The sequence below is a fragment of the Pyrus communis genome, chromosome 14, assembly GCF_963583255.1.
Source record: "Pyrus communis chromosome 14, drPyrComm1.1, whole genome shotgun sequence".
NCBI classification, from domain to species: Eukaryota; Viridiplantae; Streptophyta; class Magnoliopsida; order Rosales; family Rosaceae; genus Pyrus; species Pyrus communis.
The window spans coordinates 18,613,447-18,635,987 of record NC_084816.1 but is presented as its reverse complement, the minus strand read 5'-3'; the positions used below and the strand labels follow the sequence as shown (position 1 = coordinate 18,635,987).

The following is a 22,541-nucleotide window of genomic DNA, read 5'->3' as shown; positions in this document are numbered from 1 at the left end:
GGTGAACTTTTTCCAGCCTAGATAGTGTTTGAGTATCCCATGTTGGAGGTCAAAGCCCCTTTTAGCTATTTGGCAATTTGGTTTGGGTCGGATATTCAGATTCTAATATGTTTTATTTTTCTGTGTTGTTCGCCTCGATGACATGAAATGTTGAAGTTTTTCGGTTTGGGTTTATTCTATTTTAACTAACATAATTTGATTTGTAAAAAACACCTAATGTAATTTGGCACATTTCTCATGTTGTTGGCTAACTTTTATGCTCTAATATGTAATGATTATTTCGATTGCATAAGGTTTTTAAAACAATCTTTTTGTTTTTTTTGTTTTTCTAAACACACCCTAAATGTCCTAATATTCTCTTTCTTCAAGCTATCAAACCCTTTCACAAACTTCATTTAGTACAAAATTCTAAATTAAAAGTACAAACACATTAATAAAGTAAAGCTTATTTTTTACTTATGGAATATGAAATTGACTATTTAGAGGCTCGGATGACACATATATATTTTTTTTAATTTTATATCAATTTTTAAATTATTTTCTCTTCCCTCCCACCTAACATTACTTGAATGAATTCAAATTTTCTTCGAATCTCGAACTAAGAAATCTAGATCATTCAAGAAAGTGAGAGAGAGATTCAAAATTTTGATTTGTGTGAGATGAGCCAGTAAAAAAGACTAAAAATTTAAAATTAATAATCCAAATTTCTCGATCCGTCCGCACTGAAATATGAGATCCGGAGAATATCTCAATTCTATTTGAAAGAAGAGTGAACCTGCATTTAAGTGTTTCTTGTATGGAAGGCAGAATCGTGCTAGAAGGTGGAGGATCATGATTGGACCTTCACCTCCAAGCTGAGCATTAATGTAGAAGGATAGAACAGCCCTCGTACCATATTTTCAGACCAACCAGAACGGACTGTTTCTTCCTCACACTGTCACACACAAAGAGAGACTGTTTTATTAATTCCATCAATGGAAATTGGAAATTAGAAATTAGACAAAACTATTTTCGATTCTCAAGTTAATCACAAAATTCAAAAAAACCCCAATTCAAAGCGGCCCAGAAAATCGCATTTCCGAAAACCCCCAAAAAGTTCAAAACTTTCTTAGGAGAGAGAGTATCCCCATTTTCTTCTAGCTCAGAAGCCTTGGATGGAAAAGGCAGAAGAATCCATGCTCATGGTGGAAGAGAGCGAAGAGGTGAGGGTACTACCATCTGGTGGCAACCCATTTCTCAAAAAAGCCTACTTTCTAAAACCCACTTCGCAGAATTCCTCCATTGATATGCCCCTTTTCAAGCTTCCATCTTTTTTCTCCTCCCTTCCATCACATTTCAAGCCAGAGAAATGGGCTTTGAAGGTCAATTTCCGTGGATGGCTTCCACGAGAAAGTAATCATTGGAAAACTTGGGTTCATCAAATTCCTTCTGAGCACCAATCTACTTGGAAGAAGGCTGGCATATACGAAGCGATCTTCAGTTCGACATACCAAATCAAGTGACAAACTGATTTGGTTTTCGGGTTTGCTGAGAAATGGTGTTAATACTTTCATTTTTCCATGGGGTGAAGCAACAATCACGTTGGAAGATGTCATGGTTTTAGGCGGTTTTTCGGTTTTAGGGGACTCTATTTTATGCCCTCTGGAGAGTTCACAACTGAAAGAAATCTATGAGAAACTACGTGCAGAGAAAAGAGAAATTGGTGAATAGGGGAACAGTTACCGCACAACATTGGCAGAGAAAGTTCATGAACAGTGGGAATGAAATCGAGCATAAAGCATTTCTTGTTTTTTGGCTATGCATCTATGTTTTTGTTTGTAATCGTAGTATTATATATAACGATGATATCCCCGTAGCAATTCATTTAGCTAGGGGGACTCGCATCGCCCTTACACCGGCTGTTCTTGCCAGCATTTATAGAGATTTGGGTGTGTTGAAAAAGGCAATCGTAGATTCTAACCAATTAGAAAGTAGTTGTGGTGCTGTTTCAGACCTCATTATTCGATTACCATTTCAGTTAGTTCAGGTTTGGGCATGGGAACGATTCTCGGACCTTAGGCCAGAAAACCCCAATCATCTCAATAATGGCGAGCCAAGAATGGCAACATGGGGCAAAGTAGATGGTCGGGGAGTTGAAAACTTGAGAAAGGTTTTAGACCCAGCCGGAGAAGAGTTCTTGTGGCGGCCTTATGCATTGGATGTCGTTGAGAACTGGCATTTGCCTGAATACTATCCACAAAAGGAAAAGTGGGTTTCGGTTGGACCTGATTCGGGTGATGAACTACAGTCATTTGTTAGATGCTTGAGGTTCAGCAAGATAGTCGGACTTTTTGGTACTATAGAGCATTACTTTCCGCATTGGGTAGCTATGCAATTTGGATACGATCAAGATCTTCCTTGTTCTGTTACTCAACTGAAGCACAAGAGGCATTACACCAAGGAAACCAAGAAGGTAATACTGTATCTTCCATCTTGGCTTTTCGAGGCCGGTGTCAGCACAAATTACTTGAAGTGGTGGAACCAATCAGTGTCAGGTTCCAAAGATGCATGTGAAGCAGCTGTGCCACGGAAAGAGATATCAGAGAGATCAAAGAGTATGAAATTGCTACTATTGAGGGCGAACCACCCTTCTGTTCCTTCTGGTTTTCCTTCCAAACATAAACGAACAGAAGCTGAAGAACCAATGGATGAAGAAGATAAACTAACTATATCAGAATTTCGGAAATGCAGAAAGAAGCATGAAAGTAGTGGGATTAGACAAAGTAGTGAACGTGAGAAATTATCGGGTCAAGTTCATAAAATGGCATCTCCAATTGCAGAAGAATGTTATGTTAATACCATGAAGTCCGATGAGGGCTTTGTGAGCATCGCAGGCGATGGATGTGCTAGCAGTAGCTCTTTATTTGAGAAAAAGCTGTTGGAGCTTAAAGTTAGGTGTACAACAGTACAAGGCTCGAAAGAATGGTAGGCAAGTTAGAGGGATGTACATTGTAGTAAAGCTTTAAAACGAAGGCCGTGTTTCAGTTGGTATGCCCAAAACCATGCTTTTATTACTGTGTTTTCGCTTCAATCTCACAAGTGATGAACACATATCGTTGTCTGAATCTGGAATGCTTTTAGTTTGTAGCGGAACAAGGTTGAACATACAAAGTAACTTGATTTTTTTTTTTAACAATACAGCGACTTTTTGAGCGATAACAACATTCTAAAAACTTGAATTACTGCTCACAAGCTAGCAGACATGCAATTTTAGTTTCATTTTTCAGGAAGTCGACGCTCTGTTACTTTATTACAAATACAAATTATGTGTAAAACACTTGCAGTTTGTTTCTGCTATTCAACATAGCATTGACTTCTTAAAATCGTGAGTTTTGAAGTTTTTGTCTTTCTGTTTTTTGTGTGCAGAAGAAAATGGAGTAAAAGAGTCGAACTCTAGGAATATCAGAAACTTCGAAGATGTTCCATGCATTGCTTATACGTTGCGGCTGGAATGTATTGGTAACTACTCAACCTGTTTGTCAAAGCCTACATATATCAATAGGTTCTGAAATTAGTTTCTTAGTGAACAAACTAACAATGTGGTTTGCCTAACATCATCATCTTCTTCTTCTTCGTTTGCTTTCACTTGTTAGACCATTTTCATCCAACCAAACGCGCCGCCAACTCACGGTTAGTTACTATGCCAAAACATGTCCTCAACTTGAACAACTCGTCGGATTCATCACATCCCAACAACTCAAAGAATCGCGCACCTGTTTTCGGCCTGGCATCCATTCGCAATTTCTTCCGCAACTGCTGTGTAGAAGTAAAGCACTAATCACACCACACAACAATGCACATTGGCTTGGGAAGTATACCACCATAAAATCACGTGAAGTGATTTTGTGGAGAGGATCATAGGAAACAAAATCAACAACTCAAGCCAACGTCTTTAACTAATGTGCAAATACCAAATATACCCTTTACAAAATCAAATCAAATCTCTAGCTAGTTAATTTCCTAAATAAACTGACAAATTTTAACAGATTTGTCATGAATATATTACTTAATATCTACATCGGTGATTTGTTTCTTACATTTAAATGAATAAACCATTTCTGATTTGAATGATTTTTGTAACGATAATCTTCAAATGAAGATTAAGAATTTGAACGCTTTTGATTATAAAATTTATACGGTAAAAACATATTATTCACAAAAAGTGGAATATGTGCTTCCCCAACGAAGAGATACAATTATTATTATTACTTTCAAATTTGCTCAATGTAAAATCTCATTCATTGCAATTTCAGGATGTAAATATTATGCTAAATCTTGCAATCTCATTTCTTTTATGGGCCATTTGAAAACCATTTGTTTTCTGTTTTCATAAATTGAAAATTATTTTTAAAAAAATGAAAATCATTTGATAAATACTCAAAGTTTTTAGTTTTCATACCAAAAGTGAAATCACTTTCTTTATCTTTTCAGATTTTTTTTATAATTTTTACTCTTTAATTTTCATTTTTTTATTTTTTTAAAATAAAAATAATTATTAAACGAATTTTTAACAACAAAAAAAGTTTATATTCCGAAAAAAAAAAAGGTATTAAACGGACCCTTGATAAACAAATGAAGGAGAACAATACACTTTACCTTCAGTTCCAAACTCTACCGACACTAAAGCCAAACAAAGCAAAAGGAACAGTAGGTCCCGCAGCAACAGAGAAGTCGGGCCCAGTGGGACAGAGTCAAAGAGTACTCGCACCTTTGCGTACGCATATTTCGAGGAAACAGTGAGTTGTGGGCATTTCGAACCCGACAGAGCAGAGATAGCAGAGCCATGGAAGCGCAGACGATGAAGAAGGAGCTGGCGGTGGCGGTGGCACTTGTTCTGTTCACAGTCTTGATCTCCGGCGTCGGAGCCTGGACTGGTGAAATCCACGGCAGAGTTGTTTGCGATGTCTGTGGCGACTCCGCCGTCGGACCCGAAGATCATGTTCTAGAAGGTCAGCTTCTCTCTCTCTTTGCTCAACCCACCGATTACCCATTTATTTATTTTTATGATTATTTGTTATTGATGAAAATTCTGAGCTGGGTTTTTATCTTTGGCTTGTGATTTTTATGGGTTGGCAGTTTTTTTTTTTTTTTTATCATTTCTCGTTCATCTGTTTGAGTAATTGGGCGGTAATTTTGATGGGTTGTGGATGATCATAAAAATGGTTCATTTTTCCAATTCATGTTTTTCGGATGTGTTTTGTCAGCTTGTTTAAGAGCGTAATTAGATTACAGTGACATGATTTTTCTGAGAATTTTGAAAAAATTGAAATTTCTTGGTATTGTTGTTTGATTATTTTGCCAGTCTGATTTTTTGTAATTTTATTGTTCTGTTTGAGCTATATGATTAACGGGTTTGGAATACTTTTCGCGTCCTAGATACGAAGATGTATAAGAATTTCAGGTTTTCGCCTAGTCCTTAGAACGATAGCAAATCTTTACAAGTAGACTAAGATCACACGAGTAGAACAATGATTTATGTCATTTTACTGCACAAGGTTTTTCATATTCCAATTTGAATTTGTCGCCTAACGGTATGTTTACTTGCTAGAAATGGTAATGAAAGGGATGGTATCATTCTCATTCCTGACATATCATGCATTTACTAACACACAAAGGATGAAAAAAGAGGTGGATCGCACGTTGAAAGTATGTATTCCATCACCAATTTCAACCAGGTCTTATGTCATTCCAAAAATCGCTCTCATACCATTCTTATACTTGAACAATTTGATTTCTATGCATTTGTACTTCATCAAGAATACCGTGTGATTATCAAGACGTGGTGATTCATGTACTTAAAAAAGACATAAAAATTGCCTAGAAATCCAAATTTGCATTTAACATTTGCTAAACAGGTAGGGCGACCATGATATTTGAATTTGTATTGGTTTGGCGAATTGCTATCAAGGTGTGGAACAGATGCCCAATCATTTTGCTCAGTAGGAAACATGTTATAGTTTTGCCTATCTTTACAGAAAATATTGTGGTTGAAAATTTTCAGTAGCAATCTGATAGAAAATGTTTTGACATCCTGGTACATGGATTCTAGGTTCCATTTCCAATGGTCGAACATGAGATTTAAGCGATTTGTGGAGACCTTTCTACCTTTGCTCAATTGGTCATCCAATTAGTAGAAAAAACTTGACATAACTGCTATTTCATTATGTTCATGCATGCATTTTACACTTGATCTTGAGGTTGATCTTGTTGGATGAAGTTGTTGTGCCTTGGCTGATTATCTTCACCAACATACAAACCCACAGTTGAATAGTTTAAAATACAAGAAATAAAGACACCGAAAAATTTACGAGGTTCGGCAAAAACCTGTCTACGTTCTCGGAGAGATATTGCTCTTCACTATAAGAAAAACAGTACAAGTTACACATGAATTAAATCGACATAACCCAATCCCATATCCCTTGTACACCCATTCATAGAATTTTCCCAAGAGCCTCACTCTACCCCAAGAGTTCTTTCACAAGAGACCTTTCACTCTAGCTCTCTTGATTTCTCTCTGCAACTCTCTCACACCCGTGCCCTTGTTTTGCCAAATGCTCTCACCATCTCTTTTTATGCTTTTCTTAATCCAAGCCTTCTCCCACCCGAAAGCCAAATAATTATGGCTTTGAAAAAGCCAAATAATTATGGCTTTGAAAAAACCACAAAACATGACTTTGAAAAAACCACCAAACATGGAACTAATTTGGACACTATCCAACAATCTCCACCTTGGCCAAATTCGAAAACATCACAGAGACTCGAATCAACACTGTACCAAAGTCCATTGGCCTTACGTACCAGCATGCACACACTGAATCAACCTCGTTGGTCCTGTTCCGATTCAGTCACTGTCAATGCATGTGCAGCTGCTGCAAGCAAAAAAAACATTTAGCTTTAGACAGGATCTCGACACATCATCGTCTCCTCCAACAGGTTTTCCTCCTCTTCATTGTCTGCAACTTGGAAACTTGTCAGTGCACCCATTTCCAGCAACACCCGTCGAGCCAGACAAACATTCCTCACACTTCTCATTCTTCAGGACCATCTCATCACCTGTGAATCCCATAGCTCCACCTGCTGCAAAACCCCTGCAACACTTGAGACTATACATCACCAGGAGATGTGTTGCTTCGAGTACCTAGAGGGCATACTCGAAGTTTTCGAATTTGGCCAAGGTGGAGATTGTTGGATAGTGGCCAAATTAGTTCCATGTTTTGTGGCTTTTTCAAAGCCATGTTTTTTGGTTTTTTCAAAGCCATGTTTTGTGACTTTTTCAAAGCACTGTTTTGTGACTTTTTCAAAGCCATAATTATTTGGCTTTCAGGTGGGAGAAGGCTTGGATTAAGAAAAGCATAAAAAGAGATTGTGAGAGCATTTGGCAAAACAAGGGCACGAGTGTGAGAGAGTTGCAGAGAGAAATCAAGAGAGCTAGAGTGAAATGTCTCTTGTGAAAGAGCTCTTGGGGTAGAGTGAGGCTCTTGGGAAAATTCTATGAGTGGGTGTACAAGGGATATGGGATTGGGTTATGTCGATTTAACTCATGTGTAACTTGTACTGTTTTTCTCATAGTGAAGAGCAATATCTCTCCGATGACGTAGGCAGGTTTTTGAAGAACCTCGTAAATTTTTCGGTGTCTTTATTTCTTGTATTTTAAACTATTCAACTGTGGGTTTGTATGTTGGTGAAGATAATCAGCCGAGGCACAACAATTGGTATCAGAGCTTTGTTGGAAGCTTTGGTTCATTGAAGGTTCAGATTTATTATTCACCATGATGACTACAAACATGTCGTTTTCAGTTGAGAAGTTTAATGGGAATGGCAGTTTTACTCTCTGGCAGATGAGAGTAAAGGATGTCTTGACTCAACAAGGCTTGGTTAGAGCTTTGAAGGGAAAAGATGGGAAGCCTAAAGAAATGACAGATGACCAGTGGGAGGAGCTGGAGTCGCGTTGTGTTAGCACGATTCGACACTGCATAGCTGATAACATTATCAACAATGTTATGGATGAAGATTCTGCGCCTGCACTGTGGGAGAAGTTGGAAAAACTCTATATTGCTAAGAGTTTGACCAACAAGTTACATCTGAAGAGGAAGCTGTACAAGCTGAAGATGGATGAAGGCGGGAATCTCATGGACCACATGAATGTGTTCAATGGATACTTGGATCAATTGAGGAAAGTTGATGTTAAGGTTGAGGAAGAAGATAAAGCCCTCTTACTTCTTACCTCACTTCCAGATTCGTATGAGAATCTTGTGACAACCTTATTGCATGGAAAAGATACAGTAAGTTTGGAGCAGGTGCAGGCTTCTTTGGTGTCTTATGATACACAAAAGAGGAAGACCATTGTTGATGGTGGGCACGAGACTGCTTTAGCTGTTCAAGGTTGGAATCAGGGAAGAAAATTGGGAGGAGGATTTGAGAGAGACAGCAGGTTCAAATCAAGCTCCAAAGGCAAGGGACCACAATGCTATGACTGCAAAGAATTCGGGCATAAAAGGATAAATTGTCCTTTGAGAAAAAGAAAGGATGATCTTGGTCCAGGTAGCAGCAATTTTGTGGCGGAAGACTTCGAGTATGCCCTCTAGGTACTCGAAGCAACACATCTCCTGGTGATGTATAGTCTCAAGTGTTGCAGGGGTTTTGCCGCAGGTGGAGCTATGGGATTCATAGGTGATGAGATGGTCCTGAAAAATGAGAAGTGTGAGGAATGTTTGTCTGGCTCGACGGGTGTTGCTGGAAATGGGTGCACTGACAAGTTTCCAAGTTGCAGACAATGAAGAGGAGGAAAACCTGCTGGAGGAGACGAGGATGTGTCGAAATCCTGTCTGAAGCTAAATGTTTTTTTTGCTTGCAGCAGCTGCACATGCATTGGCAGTGACTGAATCGGAACAGGACCAACGAGGTTGATTCAGTGTGTGCATGCTGGTACGTAAGGCCAATGGACTTTGGTACAGTGTTGATTCGAGTCTTTGTGATGTTTTCGAATTTGGCCAAGGTGGAGATTGTTGGATAGTGGCCAAATTAGTTTCATGTTTTGTGGTTTTTTCAAAGCCATAAAACATGGCTTTGATAGTGGCCAAATTAGTTCCATGTTTTGTGGTTTTTTCAAAGCCATAAAACATGGCTTTGAAAAAGCCACAAAACATGGAACTAATTTGGCCACTATCCAACAGAAGTTCAACCCTTTAAAGCATTAGAACATCCTCACTAACACAACTTACAAGTTGGGTTTTCTTTTCATGACTTTGTAGATTTTAGAAAGCAACTTTTAATCTATAAACCATGAAAACAAGATGCAGTTTATTCATCCCAATGTGCTTTTCTAAAACCTTTTTGTTGGGTGATTACGTCTACTAGTTTTTGTGTCCACCTGCTACATGAACTATGATAAGTCCACATCCACGCGATCTTCTGGTGATTTTTATTATTTGAATCTGGTAATGAAGTTAAAATGGTATAGGGCGTTTAAGCTTTTAACCGCCATCTAGGGTGCATTTAATATTCAGAAGGGTGAAGTGAATAATTTTGAGCTTTGATTCATTATGGTGCAGGTGCTGAGGTAGCTGTACTGTGCATTACGAAATCAGGGGAAGTTCTAAATTACCAGGCATTCACGAATGATAAGGGGGTATATACGGTGGCAGAGACAATGCCCGAGAGTGACAGGTGGGATGCATGCCTGGCACGACCTATCAGCAGCTTCCATGAGCACTGCACTCATCTCGGGGGTGGTAGCTCAGGCGTAAAGTTCACTTACAGTCACCCATCCGGCTATTCTCACACCGTTAAAACTTTCGTCTATCAACCAGCAATTGTACCGGCATACTGCATTTGAGAATTCTAGGATCGATGTACATCTTTACTCCGTAGTTGCAGTATGAACTTTGCTTCAACTGAAGGGAAGGGGGAAAGAGATTATGTAATTATTAGAGGGCTTGTGTGAGGTTAATGGTGTCATGTAGTTTGTGCCGAACATCGTTCTTGTTAGTATTAAAACCCAATCCTTGATTGGAATAGCTTACAGATACACTTTGCTGTTGGAAACTAGCTTTCATCGATTCGAGTTAAGCGTCTCGCGAGTCATGACACTCTTGCAGGAACTCCGATCGATTGTAAGTTGTAACAGGTTTCATGTTCATCAAGTCATCGGCCGGATGCAAAATTCTAGAGATTCAGAAAAAGGAATACAAACGATGTATATCGAAAATGCAGTTTTCATCCTCCCATTGTTAGAGTCATTTACATTTTATGATTGGCCCGGCCTAAAGCCTGATGCATTTTTTCATCCAAAGCATTCGATCATTGGGCTCAAGTCCACCCATGAAGGCCTGGTTATTCGGCGGGTCAAATAGAGCAGATTTTATTCTCTAGACTCAAACAATTTTAATTTTTTTTTTCATGCTCCGACACTACATATTTTACAAAAATAATACTTGACTACTCAAGAATGAGCAGGAACGCCTTAAGAAATCGTTCTTAATCGTTATTGGTTCTACCTCCTATTTTTTTATGAAGAGAATGAATCTTTTTACGGTAGAATTAGAAAAAAAAAAAAAAGAAAAAAAAGAAAAAAAAAAGTTTGGATTTCCTGTTGGAATGATTCAAAATTCTTCGTGTTCGAGTTACAGAGCTTTGTGCTTATGATAAAAATCGTTCATATTATGAGTCACTTTGTAAAAATCATCTCTACAAAAAAATGAATTAAAACTAAAGTCATTTAGTCAATCTATTGTAGCAAATACACAAAGTCAGTAATGTTTTTACCAGTTCCGTTCATTTATTTTATACAATTCAGTGACTAACTTTAGTTTTAATTGATTTTATGCATAGACGATATTTGTAAAATGATTTATAATTTGAACGGTTCCGATCATATACACAAAGTTCTTTAAAACGACAACGAACTGTTTTGAGTATGAACTCCTACTCGTCTTTTGAGTAGCCAAGTATTGTTCTTCTACAAATATAACACTACTACTAGTCAGATAGCATTTTTAAATCACACGATATGATAAAGTGATGTATAATTTAATCAAGAATTCTGTTTCATTATGTTTGATATCAATTAAGTACGTCACATCGTACGTTATTAAATGCAGTGCAAAAATATAGTGAATGAATCCAAATAAATCGAATTCATTGATCGTATGAATCCAATTAAACCCTATAACTAAATAAACAAATTTGATTTCTTAATGTACAAGATAAAAATAACAACTGTAGCAGTCAATGCCCGTTTCTTAGATTCCAATTTTCGAGGCTCTGCCCTTAAATTGGCAGATAACCTACCACCTCCACCGTAGAAAAACTAACCGTTATCGGCAAACGTACACATCCAACGGTCAAAACACCAGCCCGATGAAACAAAGCGCGTTTCGGGTCTCAGTTTGCTAACACGTTTTCCAACCCGACCTTTCAATCATCACAGTCAGAAAATCTCCACCGTCCAACTGTATTCTTCAAGCCACGTGTCCTCCGCCTCCCTCTATATAAACCTCCAACCCTTCTACTTAAACACATCATTCACTCAGTCGACTCACAATTCTCAAAACCCTCACAGAATTCTTCTCTCTCTCTCTCTAAAAATCTTTGTTTGAGTTCTCTATTTCTCTCTCCACAATGGCTCGATTCAGCGGCGTCGTTATGGTGCTAATGGCTTTTCTCCTGCTGGCCTCGACCGGGGCGCAATCCCCTGCATCATCACCAGCCAAGTCTCCCGCACTTTCTCCCAAAAAATCTCCCGCCGCCCCTTCTCCGTCGAGCACTCCACCTACGGCCGCGCCTTCTCCATCGACCACTTCACCAGCGGCTTCTCCTTCCACATCTCCCGTCGCCGACTCTCCACCTTCTTCCCCATCGTCCTCTCCGGCGGCGGCGACTGTTCCCTCTTCAGTTTCTGGATCTCCCTCCGAGGCTCCCGCTCCTGCTAACGATGCCGTTTTGAATCGGTTCTCCGCTGCCGGGGCTCTAGCTGTTGGAGTTTTCGCTGCAGTCATTGTTATGTAGAGTGGCGGTGTTTATGCACTTTTGAATTTCCATTTATTATTGTACTAAATTCATTTATTCATTTATATTTCACTATTTATAAATTTGTAGCGCTGTTATGTGAGAATATATAGAGATACATTTTTCCGATTATTATTTCAGTGTGTTATCACCAAATTACCCCTACATTCATGATTCATCCAAGTACCTACATAACTCGGCTCTTGCCCGGGATCCTGAAGGGTCGGCTTAAGAAGAAACTGAACTAATCACCTGACCGTTTTTAGCCCATTGTCGTTATTACGATCTAGTAGTATTTTTCTTTATTTTAATGATAAGGTATGTTGGAGTTCCGACCCTACTCGTAACTTCTGTTTTTGGCCATATGAGACGACGAAATTGGTGTGTTCGAGGAACTTGTTGAGCCTAAGGTATCGTTTGGTATGCAGACGGGACGGAACGGAATGGGACGGGACGGGACAGGACGGAACGGAACAAAGCGGGAGCAAAGATGCTCTCGGATGAAAACAAGGAGGAAGAAGGAGACGGAGAGGTTATAATTTTGCGTTCCACGGATGTGGAACGAGTCGTTCCAGGGGGTGAGGTGGAACGAAAATTCACCCAAAACTCGTTCCGTGGAACAGCTCGTTCCACCCGTTTTAGGCGTACCAAACGTGGGACGGAACGCCTTGTCCCACTCTGTTCCGTCCCGTCCCACGTACCAAACGGTACCTAATCGAACCTGCATGTTAATTTCAAATTGGAACCTTGTACATTGGGAATTGAGGCCGAGAAGGTTTTAACCCTACCAATCTTATGCCGCCCAGTTTGGTTGTGCTAGGGAGTTTTTGCCACTATCTTTGCCCCAAAAACCGCCTAGGCGCATCCTAAAACTAGCTTTTTTAAAAACAATTGGTAAGAAATGACCGAATAAACGAGTTCCTTTCCCTTAGAATTTATAAAAATAAAAAAAAATGCAACAAAAACAAGAAACGAACATAAACAATACATAGAAAATACGATATAAAATAATGAAAATATGTAAAATAGGTCAACAAACATAAACGATGACATAGTCACACCCTAATTTAAACCCCTAAAGTGAAACATGTGAAGCACTGAGTCTTCTCACAATTGAATTACTGTCTGTGTTTTTTCTTTCTTTTCAAATCTCACTTGGGCTAACGCATGAGACAAATTCTAAGTGAAATGTCATGTAATCAAATTTGAAGGTAAGAGTAAGCTCCAACCGATATATTAATCCTATGTAGATTGACATATGAGTTTTCACATGTCAAATTTGACATATGAGAAAAGATGATATCAAATCATTTTTAATTATTCTATTGTATGGATCTCATTAATGCACCAATTATAAAAATTGAAAATTTAATTTAATTGATTTATTTTTAAAATGAATCTTACAAATATCATTTATAACAAAAAATATAAATTGGTTAGAAATATCGGTTGGAAAAAAAAAATCTGACATTACTATATCAGCCATCGAATTAACATTTGACATTTATCTTTTGACATCTCATTTGAAGATACTCTTAGTTACCTCATAGAGATATATCCGTTTAATTGTAAAAACCGTTCATTTTAATTTTACATAAATCAAACAAATTAAAAATTATTTAATCATTTTTTTTTGTAAATTCAATAAAATTACAATTTTGGTATGATAAAAAAAAATTATAATCTTAGCCAACAAGCCCTATCTCCAATTTTCCACTCTGGCACTTGAAATTCATTTTTTATTTTGTTTTAGTTAAAAACAAGACAATTGGTGGCAAGTCATTGTTATTTACCTTTTCCTACCTCGAAGAGGCTATATGAAATTTCCCTCTGCCGTAGTCACAGTTAAACAGACTCACTAACTTGGAGCATTGAATTCAGAACTTTTCTTATTTTTTTTGTTTTTTTAGAGAACTACAATCTACATCTTTACTACTGGGCCATTTGCTGTGGACCGTGGTTGGCACTTTGAAATTGAAAGAAAGGATCCGTTTGCTTTAATAAAACAATCTGGGAGTGCCAAAAAAGAAAAGAAAAGAAAAGAAAAAAGATTTCAAAAGGAAAAAGACAAGTCCGACAAAAATAAAGTCAAAAGAAAAAAAGAAGCAAATCTGCCAGATAACCTACCATCTGCACCGTCGGAAAATTAACCGTTACACGCTGTAAAGTGTACATCCAACGGCCATTAAAAAAAATGCCAGCCCGGTGCACTAAACAAACCGTGTTTCGCCTCTGAGTTGGTAACACGACTTTCAATCATCACAGCGACAAAATCTCGACCGTCCAACGATATTCTACACGCCACGCGTCTCCTCCCCCTCCCTCTATATAAACCCCCGATCTCCTCTCCTTAAATCCCATCAGCAACTCGCCTCTCAATTCTCAAACCCTCAATAGATTCCTCTCTCTCGCTCTCTCTCTAAATCTCTGTCAAAGTTTCTCTCTCTACAAATGGCTCGATTCAGCGGCGTCGTTTTGGTCCTAATGGCTTCCCTCTTGCTGGCCTCGACGGGGGCGCAATCCCCTGCATCGTCTCCGGCCAAGTCTCCTGTCCTTTCTCCCAAACAAGCTCCCGCCGCTCCTTCTCCGTCGAGCACTCCACCTACGGCCGCCGCTCCTTCTCCGTCGAGCACTGCACTATCGTCTTCGCCTTCCTCATCTCCCGTCGCCGACTCCCCACCTTCTCCCCCATCGTTGTCTCCGGCGGCTGTTCCCTCTTCAGTTTCTGGATCTCCCTCCGAGGCTCCAGTTCCTGCCAATGGTGCCGTTTTGAATCGGTTCTCCGCCGCCGGAGCTCTAGCCGTTGGGGTTTTCGCTGCAGTCATTGTTATGTAGAGTGGAGGTGTTTAAGACTTTTGGTTGTCAATTTATTATTTTGTGTGGATTCATTTATTCATTTATATTTCATAGTTTTAAATTTGTAACACTGTTATATGGAATACAAAGAGACATTTTTCTGTCAATTATCATTTGAATATGTGGTTTTACCAAATTAGCCTAGAATTCTTGAAGAATTTCAATTTGGTTTTGTTGCCTTCAAAATCTAACTCGTCGGCATTCGGCACCTTCTGTTGTCACCTCTGTAATTGGCTAATTGGACACTGGGTATGAGTGGCTGTTTGGGAGTGCTTTTCAAAAAAGTGCTTCCACAAAATAAAGAAAGAACGTTTATGAAGAGGAAATTGAAGCAATAGTCTCTCAATTTTAATTTAATTGGAGCAATGGTCCATTAATTTTAATTCAATTAGAGCAATGGTCTCTCAACTTAAACTCAGTTGGAGCAATGATCCATTAACTTCAACTCTAATCCAGTTGGAGCAATAATCCCTCAACTTTAATCCACCCAAATGTAGTAATAGTTCTTCCAACATAACTCATTTTAACAGAGTTAACTAAAAGGATTATAGATGCGTTTTGATAAATTAAGAGATCAATGATCATTAATTTTCAGTTGAATGATCATTATTCCAATTAAATTAAAGTTGCTATAATTTTCTTGTTTATGAATTATAAAGATGTTCGAAACAAAAGTTTCTTAGGTTGTAAAAGCACTTAGAAGCATCTCTCTTTAGCTAAAGTGCTTTTTCGATGCCCTAGGTTATGAATTTGGATTCTCTCCCTTTATCGGCCGAAGCCAATTTAACTCTAAAACTGGCAATCCAAAAATAAATCTTGCTATAAACTTATTATTATGGCACGTATATACGCATTTTTCAATGGGCCTATTATTTTTTGGCAACAGAAAATTGTAGAATCATTAGAACAGTCAAATTGCCAAATTTGAAACATCTTTTTACCATTAGAAGAAGAAAAATACCAATTAACTTAGAGCTCAAAGTATTATAAAAAGGATAGTGCTATTTTAATTATGTAGGGATGAGTTCATTCTGCCACTTGCAAATAATGTATTTTTATCATAAAAATTTAATGATCAGAACCGTTCAATCTTTTACCATCATCGCTATAAAAAATCATTCAAATTGGATATCGTTTAGTCATCCAAATATATTAAATAAGTCAACGTTCATTATGAATATGTTATTTGATACCTAAATTATTGATTTATTTGATATATTTTAATGATTAAACGATCTATTATTCGAATGATATTTTATATCTTTATTTTTAAATGAAGATTAAGAGTTGTACCGTTTCAATTATGAAATTTTTAAGGAATTGTTATTGACACTTCAAAAATCTCATTCCACACTCCAAACTTTCTATAATTGGAAAGAAAAATACACTTGTGAGAAGTGTAGAATGAGATTTTTAGAGTGCCAATAACACTTCCCAATTTTTATGATGAAGATACAGTAGTTGCAAGTAAAGGAATGAGCTTCTCCCCAAAGAGAGAATGCTAATATTTTCCTTATAAAGAGAGCTAAGAAGACTCAAAAGGAAGACTTTTCATGAACTCTCTTCTATCTCATATTTTTTATACAATATTTCTTAATACTGACACAAAAACTAACGTTAAACTGTGAAGTGATATAAACTTATACAATATCACACTTTAAAAAAGTCTTCTTTTCATTTCACCCTTATAAAAATTAGAGACTTTCGAATTTGCCACAAAATTCGAATCTAAAACCACAAAAGTTGAATAATAATGCTAAACCATTATCATTTAGCCAACTTCTAGTTTATAGTCCATTAATGTGGAGTTCGGATTCTTGCTGGGTTCTTTTTGTGATGGTTCCATAGATTCTTAAATCGTGTACGTTCATCGTACATCGTGTAATTAGAAATCATTTTAAATATTTTTATTTAAAAATAAATATAAATAGTACTTAACAAAAACTAACCACACGATGTACGATAAATAGAAACGATTCACAAATATCCGAATCCTTAACGAATGGATTTAGAGAGGATCTTCTCTGATTAATATGAGGACTCGTGTGCTTACTGTGGCCCCGGGCGCTGAGGTGTCAAGAAATGGGAGGACCTCTGGACGTGGCCAGCAGCCATGTAATCTATTAACTACATATGGGCCCGGGCGCTGAGGTGTCAAGAAATGGGAGGACCTCTGGACGTGGCCAGCAGCCGTGTAATCTATTAACTATATGCACCGCAAAATGTCGAAAATCTACCCTCAGCCCCCCCGACATGAGAGGCAACTTTCCACTACAAGTCTACAAAGCGAGATACGAAATGGGGGGTAAAATTGTCCATCGGACAAATTAACGCCCAATGGAAAAACCGTTGGAAGACTCCAAATAAGAAACTGAAAAAACATTGAGTTGTCTGCGTTCGATAGACAGACGCAGAATAAGCTCGAACTCAAAGCTCCCAGAGAAAAAAATGATACAATGGCTGACGAGGTTGAGAGCTGCATTTGGCGCCTCGTTCATCTGGCTCGTTTGCTTGATTTACTTCACCCAGGTTCTCTCTCTCTCTCTCTCTCTCTCTCTCTCTAGAATTATATATTTTTTGTTGATCCTGGTGTACTTTGAATCTCGCTGTTTAATTAATTTCTTGATTTTTGAGGAAATTAATTTTCTGGGGCTTTGCGGAATGAGGTTTTTTGGGCTTCTAGGAGGTGGAGATTGGGGATTCTAAGGTTTTGGGTTTCTGGGTTTTGTGTTTTTATTGATTTGGGTGATTTTTGAGAGAGATCTGTATTTGAAAGTGTCCTTATTTAGAAGTTGGGAATGATATTAGGAGGCATGTGAAATTTTTGATCTTTCGAAGTATCAAAATTGAACACGATTGATGTGAAATTGTTTCTTGGATGTGGGTTTTAAGAAGAATCTGTATGGTGATTGATAAGTGGCTTACCAGCTGAAAGATCCTTTGTATGGTGATTGATAAGTGCCTGTTTGATGTATGGCAGGGTTTCAGATCCTTTGTATGGACGGCAGTGTCTTACCAGCTGAAAGATAGGCTTAAGTTGTCTCCATCGTCTTCCCAGTTCGCGTTTTCGATAGCTTTCTTTCCATGGAGCATTAAACCGCTATACGGGTATGGATCTTCTGTTACTCAGTACACACAAGGAACGTGCACGTTTTCGATATTTCAGATAATTTAGATGTGTTCTTAAGTATGTAAGCATTAAAAAGCTTTCTTCTTTGTAACAGCTTCCATAACACTTATGTGCTGCTTGTTTGCATCCATTTTTATTTGAATTCAAAGCACAAATTAGTCCTCGTAGTGAAGCCATTTAGAAACAAATTTGGAGTAATTTAATGAAAAAGAAATCATCATGTAATGTGACAAAAGATGTGCTTGATTCTTTTGCTTATTCTCAGAAGGGTACTGTCGTCCTAAGCATTGAATTTATGTTATAGCTCAGAGAGTCAGAATGGGGGACATGCTTTTTTGTCTTTTGCAATGTGCCCACATATTAATACATTTCATGCGAGTGCATGAGCAAATACATACATAAAGTTAGCCATCTCAATGGCGATTAATTTGAGTGCCCAAAGGAAAAAAAGGGCTAGCTTGCTGTTCCTGAGTTTGCAGTCCAAGCATTAAAGCTGCCTTTTTTGTGCTTGCATTTTCTTATTAGTTCTTTCGAACCTGATTTTGCGTGTCTTTTATGCAGAATTGTGTCTGATTGTATTCCAATAAAAGGAAGAAGAAGGGTTCCCTACTTAGTGATTGCAACTGTGCTCTCTCTTGTGCCATGGCTTGTTCTCGGCCTGAATGCGACATTGAGGAATTCCAGTTGGCAATTCATGACCTTCTTAACAGTCCAGAACCTGGGCTCAGCCATGGCAGATGTAGTAGTTGATGCAATGATTGCTGAGGCAGTAAGACATGAAAAGTACGTGCAAAACTGAGATTCTTTCAATTTCTTTGCAATGCAGTTTGAGTTGCATATCAAGTACCCTGCAAACTTACTTTGCCAACATAAAGATCTATTGGCATGCAATCAGATGAACTGCTTACTTTTCATGCCTTAATTTTGGGAATTAGCATGATTGTAACTGGCCCTATCATAGGCTTCCCTGTAAATGTCTTGTATTCCCCCAAATGAAGATTCGCATATTTCATTCCCCCTTATTTCTGCTGAAATTTTGTTGTCTAGTTCATCATGGATCTTTTTTCCCTTGTTAATGTTTTTAAGGATACAACTTGATATCTTAAAATTACCTTTATCAGGGCCTCATTTGCTGGAGACCTCCAGTCGATATCATGGTTGGCAATGGCTTTTGGTGGCATATGCGGGAGTTTATTAGGAGGATATGCACTGACCAACTTACAGATACACACAATTTTTCTGCTTTTTTCTGTTCTACCGTCCATACAGTTGTTGTCATGTGGCTTGGTTGAGGAGAAATCTGTAGATAGTAAAGTTTTGCTTGAATCCTCTGATTCAAGAAGCTCCGATGGAGCGAATGGGAATAGTAGTTTTCTGGATGATGATAATTTCTCAGAGAAGAAATCCAATACCACCATGTCAAGGAGAAAGAAGAGCAATAAGAGCAAGCAAAAGAAATCAGTTTCTGGTAAACTCGAGATTGCTGGAAAAGAAGACTCATTGGCTTCACAGTGGTTTCACTCTCTCAAAGCAGCCACTTATAGTTTGTGCCACGCATTTAAACAACCACTAATTTTGAGGTAATTCAATTTTTGTTTATTAACTTGAGTTTCTTTCCATGCCAGTTGAAAGCACACGTTGAGATTTTCCCTCTCTAGATCTGCATTGTTCCTGTAACACACAATGATCTGGTCTGTGAATAACAAGTTCCAAGAGTCTGGAATTTATGGGGAAACTCTAGAGAGATCTAGGGAGTCTTAATTAAATGTTTCTTCCCATCGTTGCTACTTGGTCCTGATGTCAATCTAAATGTTTTTTTTTTTTTTTTTTTTTTTTTTCTGGAAATATAATTTGCTACTTTTCTCAGGATGTGGATATATTTTGAATTTTAATCTTGCTTACATTTGATTTTACTTTGTCTGATCAGACCAATGGCTTGGTTTTTCCTAGCACATGTTTCCATTCCGAACCTCTCGACTGTTATGTTTTATTATCAGACGGAGTATTTGAGCTTGGATGCATCCTTTTTGGGCACTGCACGTGTTGTGGGATGGTTAGGCCTCATGCTTGGAACCTTTGTCTATAATCGTTACTTAAAGACGATGAAATTAAGAAGAATACTGATGTAAGTACAATGATCTTCTGTTAATTTTCTATTCCTTTCTGTTGAGATTATTTTGTTGATGGTGTATTGGTCGTGATCCATGCAGGTTGTCTCATGTTGGTTTGTCGATCTTGACACTCCTAGATATGGTTTTAGTCACTCGAGTAAATCTTACATACGGAATATCAGATAAAATTATGGTTCTTTTTGGCTCAGCTCTCAGTGACGCGATCAATCAATTCAAGTATGTGCATACTTTCTCATAGTAAATCGTTATTCATCACTTAAGCCGTCTTACTAACAAGAAAGATCCCGTGAACTGCAGGTTTATGCCGTTCCTGATCTTATCTGGACAGCTATGCCCACCCGGGATCGAAGGGACTCTGTTTGCCCTCTTTATGTCAATAAACAACTTAGGATCTACATTGGGGTCATTTGTCGGCGCTGGAGTTGCATCAGTTCTGAACATCTCTTCAGGTTCTTTTGACAACCTTCCTTTGGGAATTGCCATTCAAGTTCTCTGCACTTTCATTCCGATTGGCTTTCTGTTTTTGATACCAAAGGAAGCTACAGGGTTATCGGCGTAGGTTCAATTTGACATTTGTCTAATACAGTAGAGGATTTCATAGTTAGTGAAAATGAATCGAATATATATCTTCTACGAGATCTTCTCGAATTGAGAGTTATTTACGGATGCACACTGGATTTTGAACTTGTAGATACTTGTGAATGACACAATTCCAATTTACTACACGGAATTTATATATATGTGAAAATATCAAGATATGACGGTTAAAACATCCAGAGTACCGTGTACTCCAGAGCACTCATGAATTTTTTATTGGGCTTTTGGTTTGGTTGCTCTCGAGCAAAGAACAATTAAGAATGAAGGCTCGATTTCCTCTACCAGGAGTTGGGCGCCGCAATGAGAATGGCTTAGTCTCCAATAGTTAAAATTTTAAGATAGATATAAGAACAAAAATAATTAGTTTCTTTCTTTGGTCGGAAAGAAAAATAATTGGTTAGATTTTTCAGACTGTTACATTGCCTCCGTTTGTCGGCATGACAAATACGAATGACACTAATATTATAAAAGGTTGTTTGGAAGTGTTTTTAAAATGATTGAAATTGTTTTTGGTAAAATTGATTTTGGGTTCCAATAGCACCTGAGTGATTTTTGAAAGAAGCACCAAATATATGTTTCTTGCATGAATCACTTTTAGGATCTACTTGGATTTTTAGTAAGAGATTGGTTTCAAAAACTTGTTCACCAAAAGTGTTTTTAGTCATTTTAAAAGCACTTTCAAACGAGTTCTAAAACATTGCAAACAATCTTTAGATGGACACCGATTTAAGTTGGTGTGCTCAGAATCGTGCCCTAAGCATGTTTCTAGGGTAAAGAAAAAAAAATCCCTTAAAATAGGGAATTAGATCCACTCTGAACCTTAGTATCTAGAGCCTATGGATAAAAAGATCTGGACCACACACAAATTGAACCCGACGATTCTCACTACCTCATTTCGTTGACCCATCTCACACAAACCAGCAATTCTGATTTTTTTTTTTTTTTTCCTCACACAATCAAGGGCCCAGTTTTCTTGATCCTTAGGCTCTGGACACATGTCCGTACCTTTCTTTGCTTCTTCTAATAACAATATACATTCATACAACAAGCTACATACTAGCTTTAAGAAAATTAGTCATACTAAGGTATGAAGGTAAAGTAAAAGAATTTTCTTATCTGTGAGATTTCGGGCGACAAAGGTGAGAGGTAGTAGCGCTTCACCGGATTAATGGTGTTATGCTTTCCATTAACACGAGAGCTTCTTGTGCAAATAACGTGTTGTGAAATCGACAGTATACGTGCAGTGGAACTAAATGAGACACAATATTTACGAGGTTCGGAAAGTGTACCTACATCCTCAGGGTAGTAGAAGTGGTATCTCTCAATTATCATACTGAAATTACAAAGTAATGGAAACAATACAATGTATTTATGCTTCTCTATCATATTTGTAAGCTGATAGGTCTTTATACAGGGAAACTATATATTATTTTTTAAAGTTAAAAAATATAAAAGTAGACAGCACAACTTCAATATTTGTTAGCTGTTGTGATTTTTTCTTCAAGTGGGTCATCCAACTTTGTAATAACTCGTGTATTAACGTCCTTTGATTCTCATTTTATTTGCAAGAGTGTGCAGTGGAGAAGGGGTCTCTGCGAACCACTTCCCTTTCTTCAAAGTGTCAACATTTTGGAACTTTTGAGTTCTCTAAATTTGCGGTTTCGCTCAGCATGAAAAAAAAAAAAAAAAAAAAGTTTATATATCAGAGCCAGGTTTCGATCCTGGGACCTGTGGGTTATGGGCCCACCACGCTTCCGCTGCGCCACTCTGATTGTTGAAAA

At 37.9% G+C, this 22,541-nt stretch overlaps 3 protein-coding genes, 1 non-coding gene and 1 pseudogene across 4 annotated transcripts; 3 read left to right on the top strand and 2 right to left on the bottom strand.

Moving 5' to 3' along the window:
• Window positions 1-1,154: 1,154 nt before the first annotated feature.
• Window positions 1,155-2,968, top strand: LOC137714504 (protein MAINTENANCE OF MERISTEMS-like; annotated as a pseudogene).
• A 1,771-nt stretch (window positions 2,969-4,739) lies between these two features.
• On the top strand, window positions 4,740-10,263 carry LOC137716121 (uncharacterized). Its single transcript, XM_068455519.1, has 2 exons — window positions 4,740-4,988; window positions 9,591-10,263. Exons 1-2 carry the CDS (start codon window positions 4,823-4,825, stop codon window positions 9,872-9,874), a joined length of 450 nt encoding a protein of 149 aa, XP_068311620.1. The 5' UTR covers window positions 4,740-4,822; the 3' UTR covers window positions 9,875-10,263.
• Window positions 10,264-11,618: 1,355 nt separating this feature from the next.
• Window positions 11,619-12,035, bottom strand: LOC137714503 (secreted LysM effector slp2-like). The gene has a single exon (XM_068453703.1). The coding sequence runs from the start codon at window positions 12,033-12,035 to the stop codon at window positions 11,619-11,621; it is 417 nt and encodes a 138-aa protein (XP_068309804.1).
• A 5,145-nt stretch (window positions 12,036-17,180) lies between these two features.
• LOC137716340 (probable folate-biopterin transporter 4) lies at window positions 17,181-20,883 on the top strand. Its single transcript, XM_068455778.1, has 7 exons — window positions 17,181-17,430; window positions 17,882-18,009; window positions 18,593-18,814; window positions 19,153-19,611; window positions 19,959-20,156; window positions 20,242-20,379; window positions 20,461-20,883. The coding sequence occupies exons 1-7, from the start codon at window positions 17,350-17,352 to the stop codon at window positions 20,720-20,722; spliced, it is 1,488 nt and encodes a 495-aa protein (XP_068311879.1). The 5' UTR covers window positions 17,181-17,349; the 3' UTR covers window positions 20,723-20,883.
• A 1,577-nt stretch (window positions 20,884-22,460) lies between these two features.
• On the bottom strand, window positions 22,461-22,532 carry TRNAM-CAU (transfer RNA methionine (anticodon CAU)). Its single transcript has one exon. It is a non-coding gene; the product is annotated as a tRNA-Met (tRNA).
• Window positions 22,533-22,541: the final 9 nt, after the last annotated feature.

Bases quoted from the DNA above. Each gene is read 5' to 3' on its own strand.
- LOC137716121 (XM_068455519.1), top strand. From the start codon at position 4,823: ATGGAAGCGCAGACGATGAAGAAGGAGCTGGCGGTGGCGGTGGCACTT. The intron at 4,989-9,590 runs GTCAGCTTCTCT...ATTATGGTGCAG, and splicing joins CGAAGATCATGTTCTAGAAG to GTGCTGAGGTAGCTGTACTG.
- LOC137714503 (XM_068453703.1), bottom strand. From the start codon at position 12,035: ATGACTGCAGCGAAAACTCCAACAGCTAGAGCCCCGGCAGCGGAGAAC.
- LOC137716340 (XM_068455778.1), top strand. From the start codon at position 17,350: ATGATACAATGGCTGACGAGGTTGAGAGCTGCATTTGGCGCCTCGTTC. The intron at 18,815-19,152 runs GTACGTGCAAAA...TACCTTTATCAG, and splicing joins GAGGCAGTAAGACATGAAAA to GGCCTCATTTGCTGGAGACC. The intron at 19,612-19,958 runs GTAATTCAATTT...TTGTCTGATCAG, and splicing joins AAACAACCACTAATTTTGAG to ACCAATGGCTTGGTTTTTCC.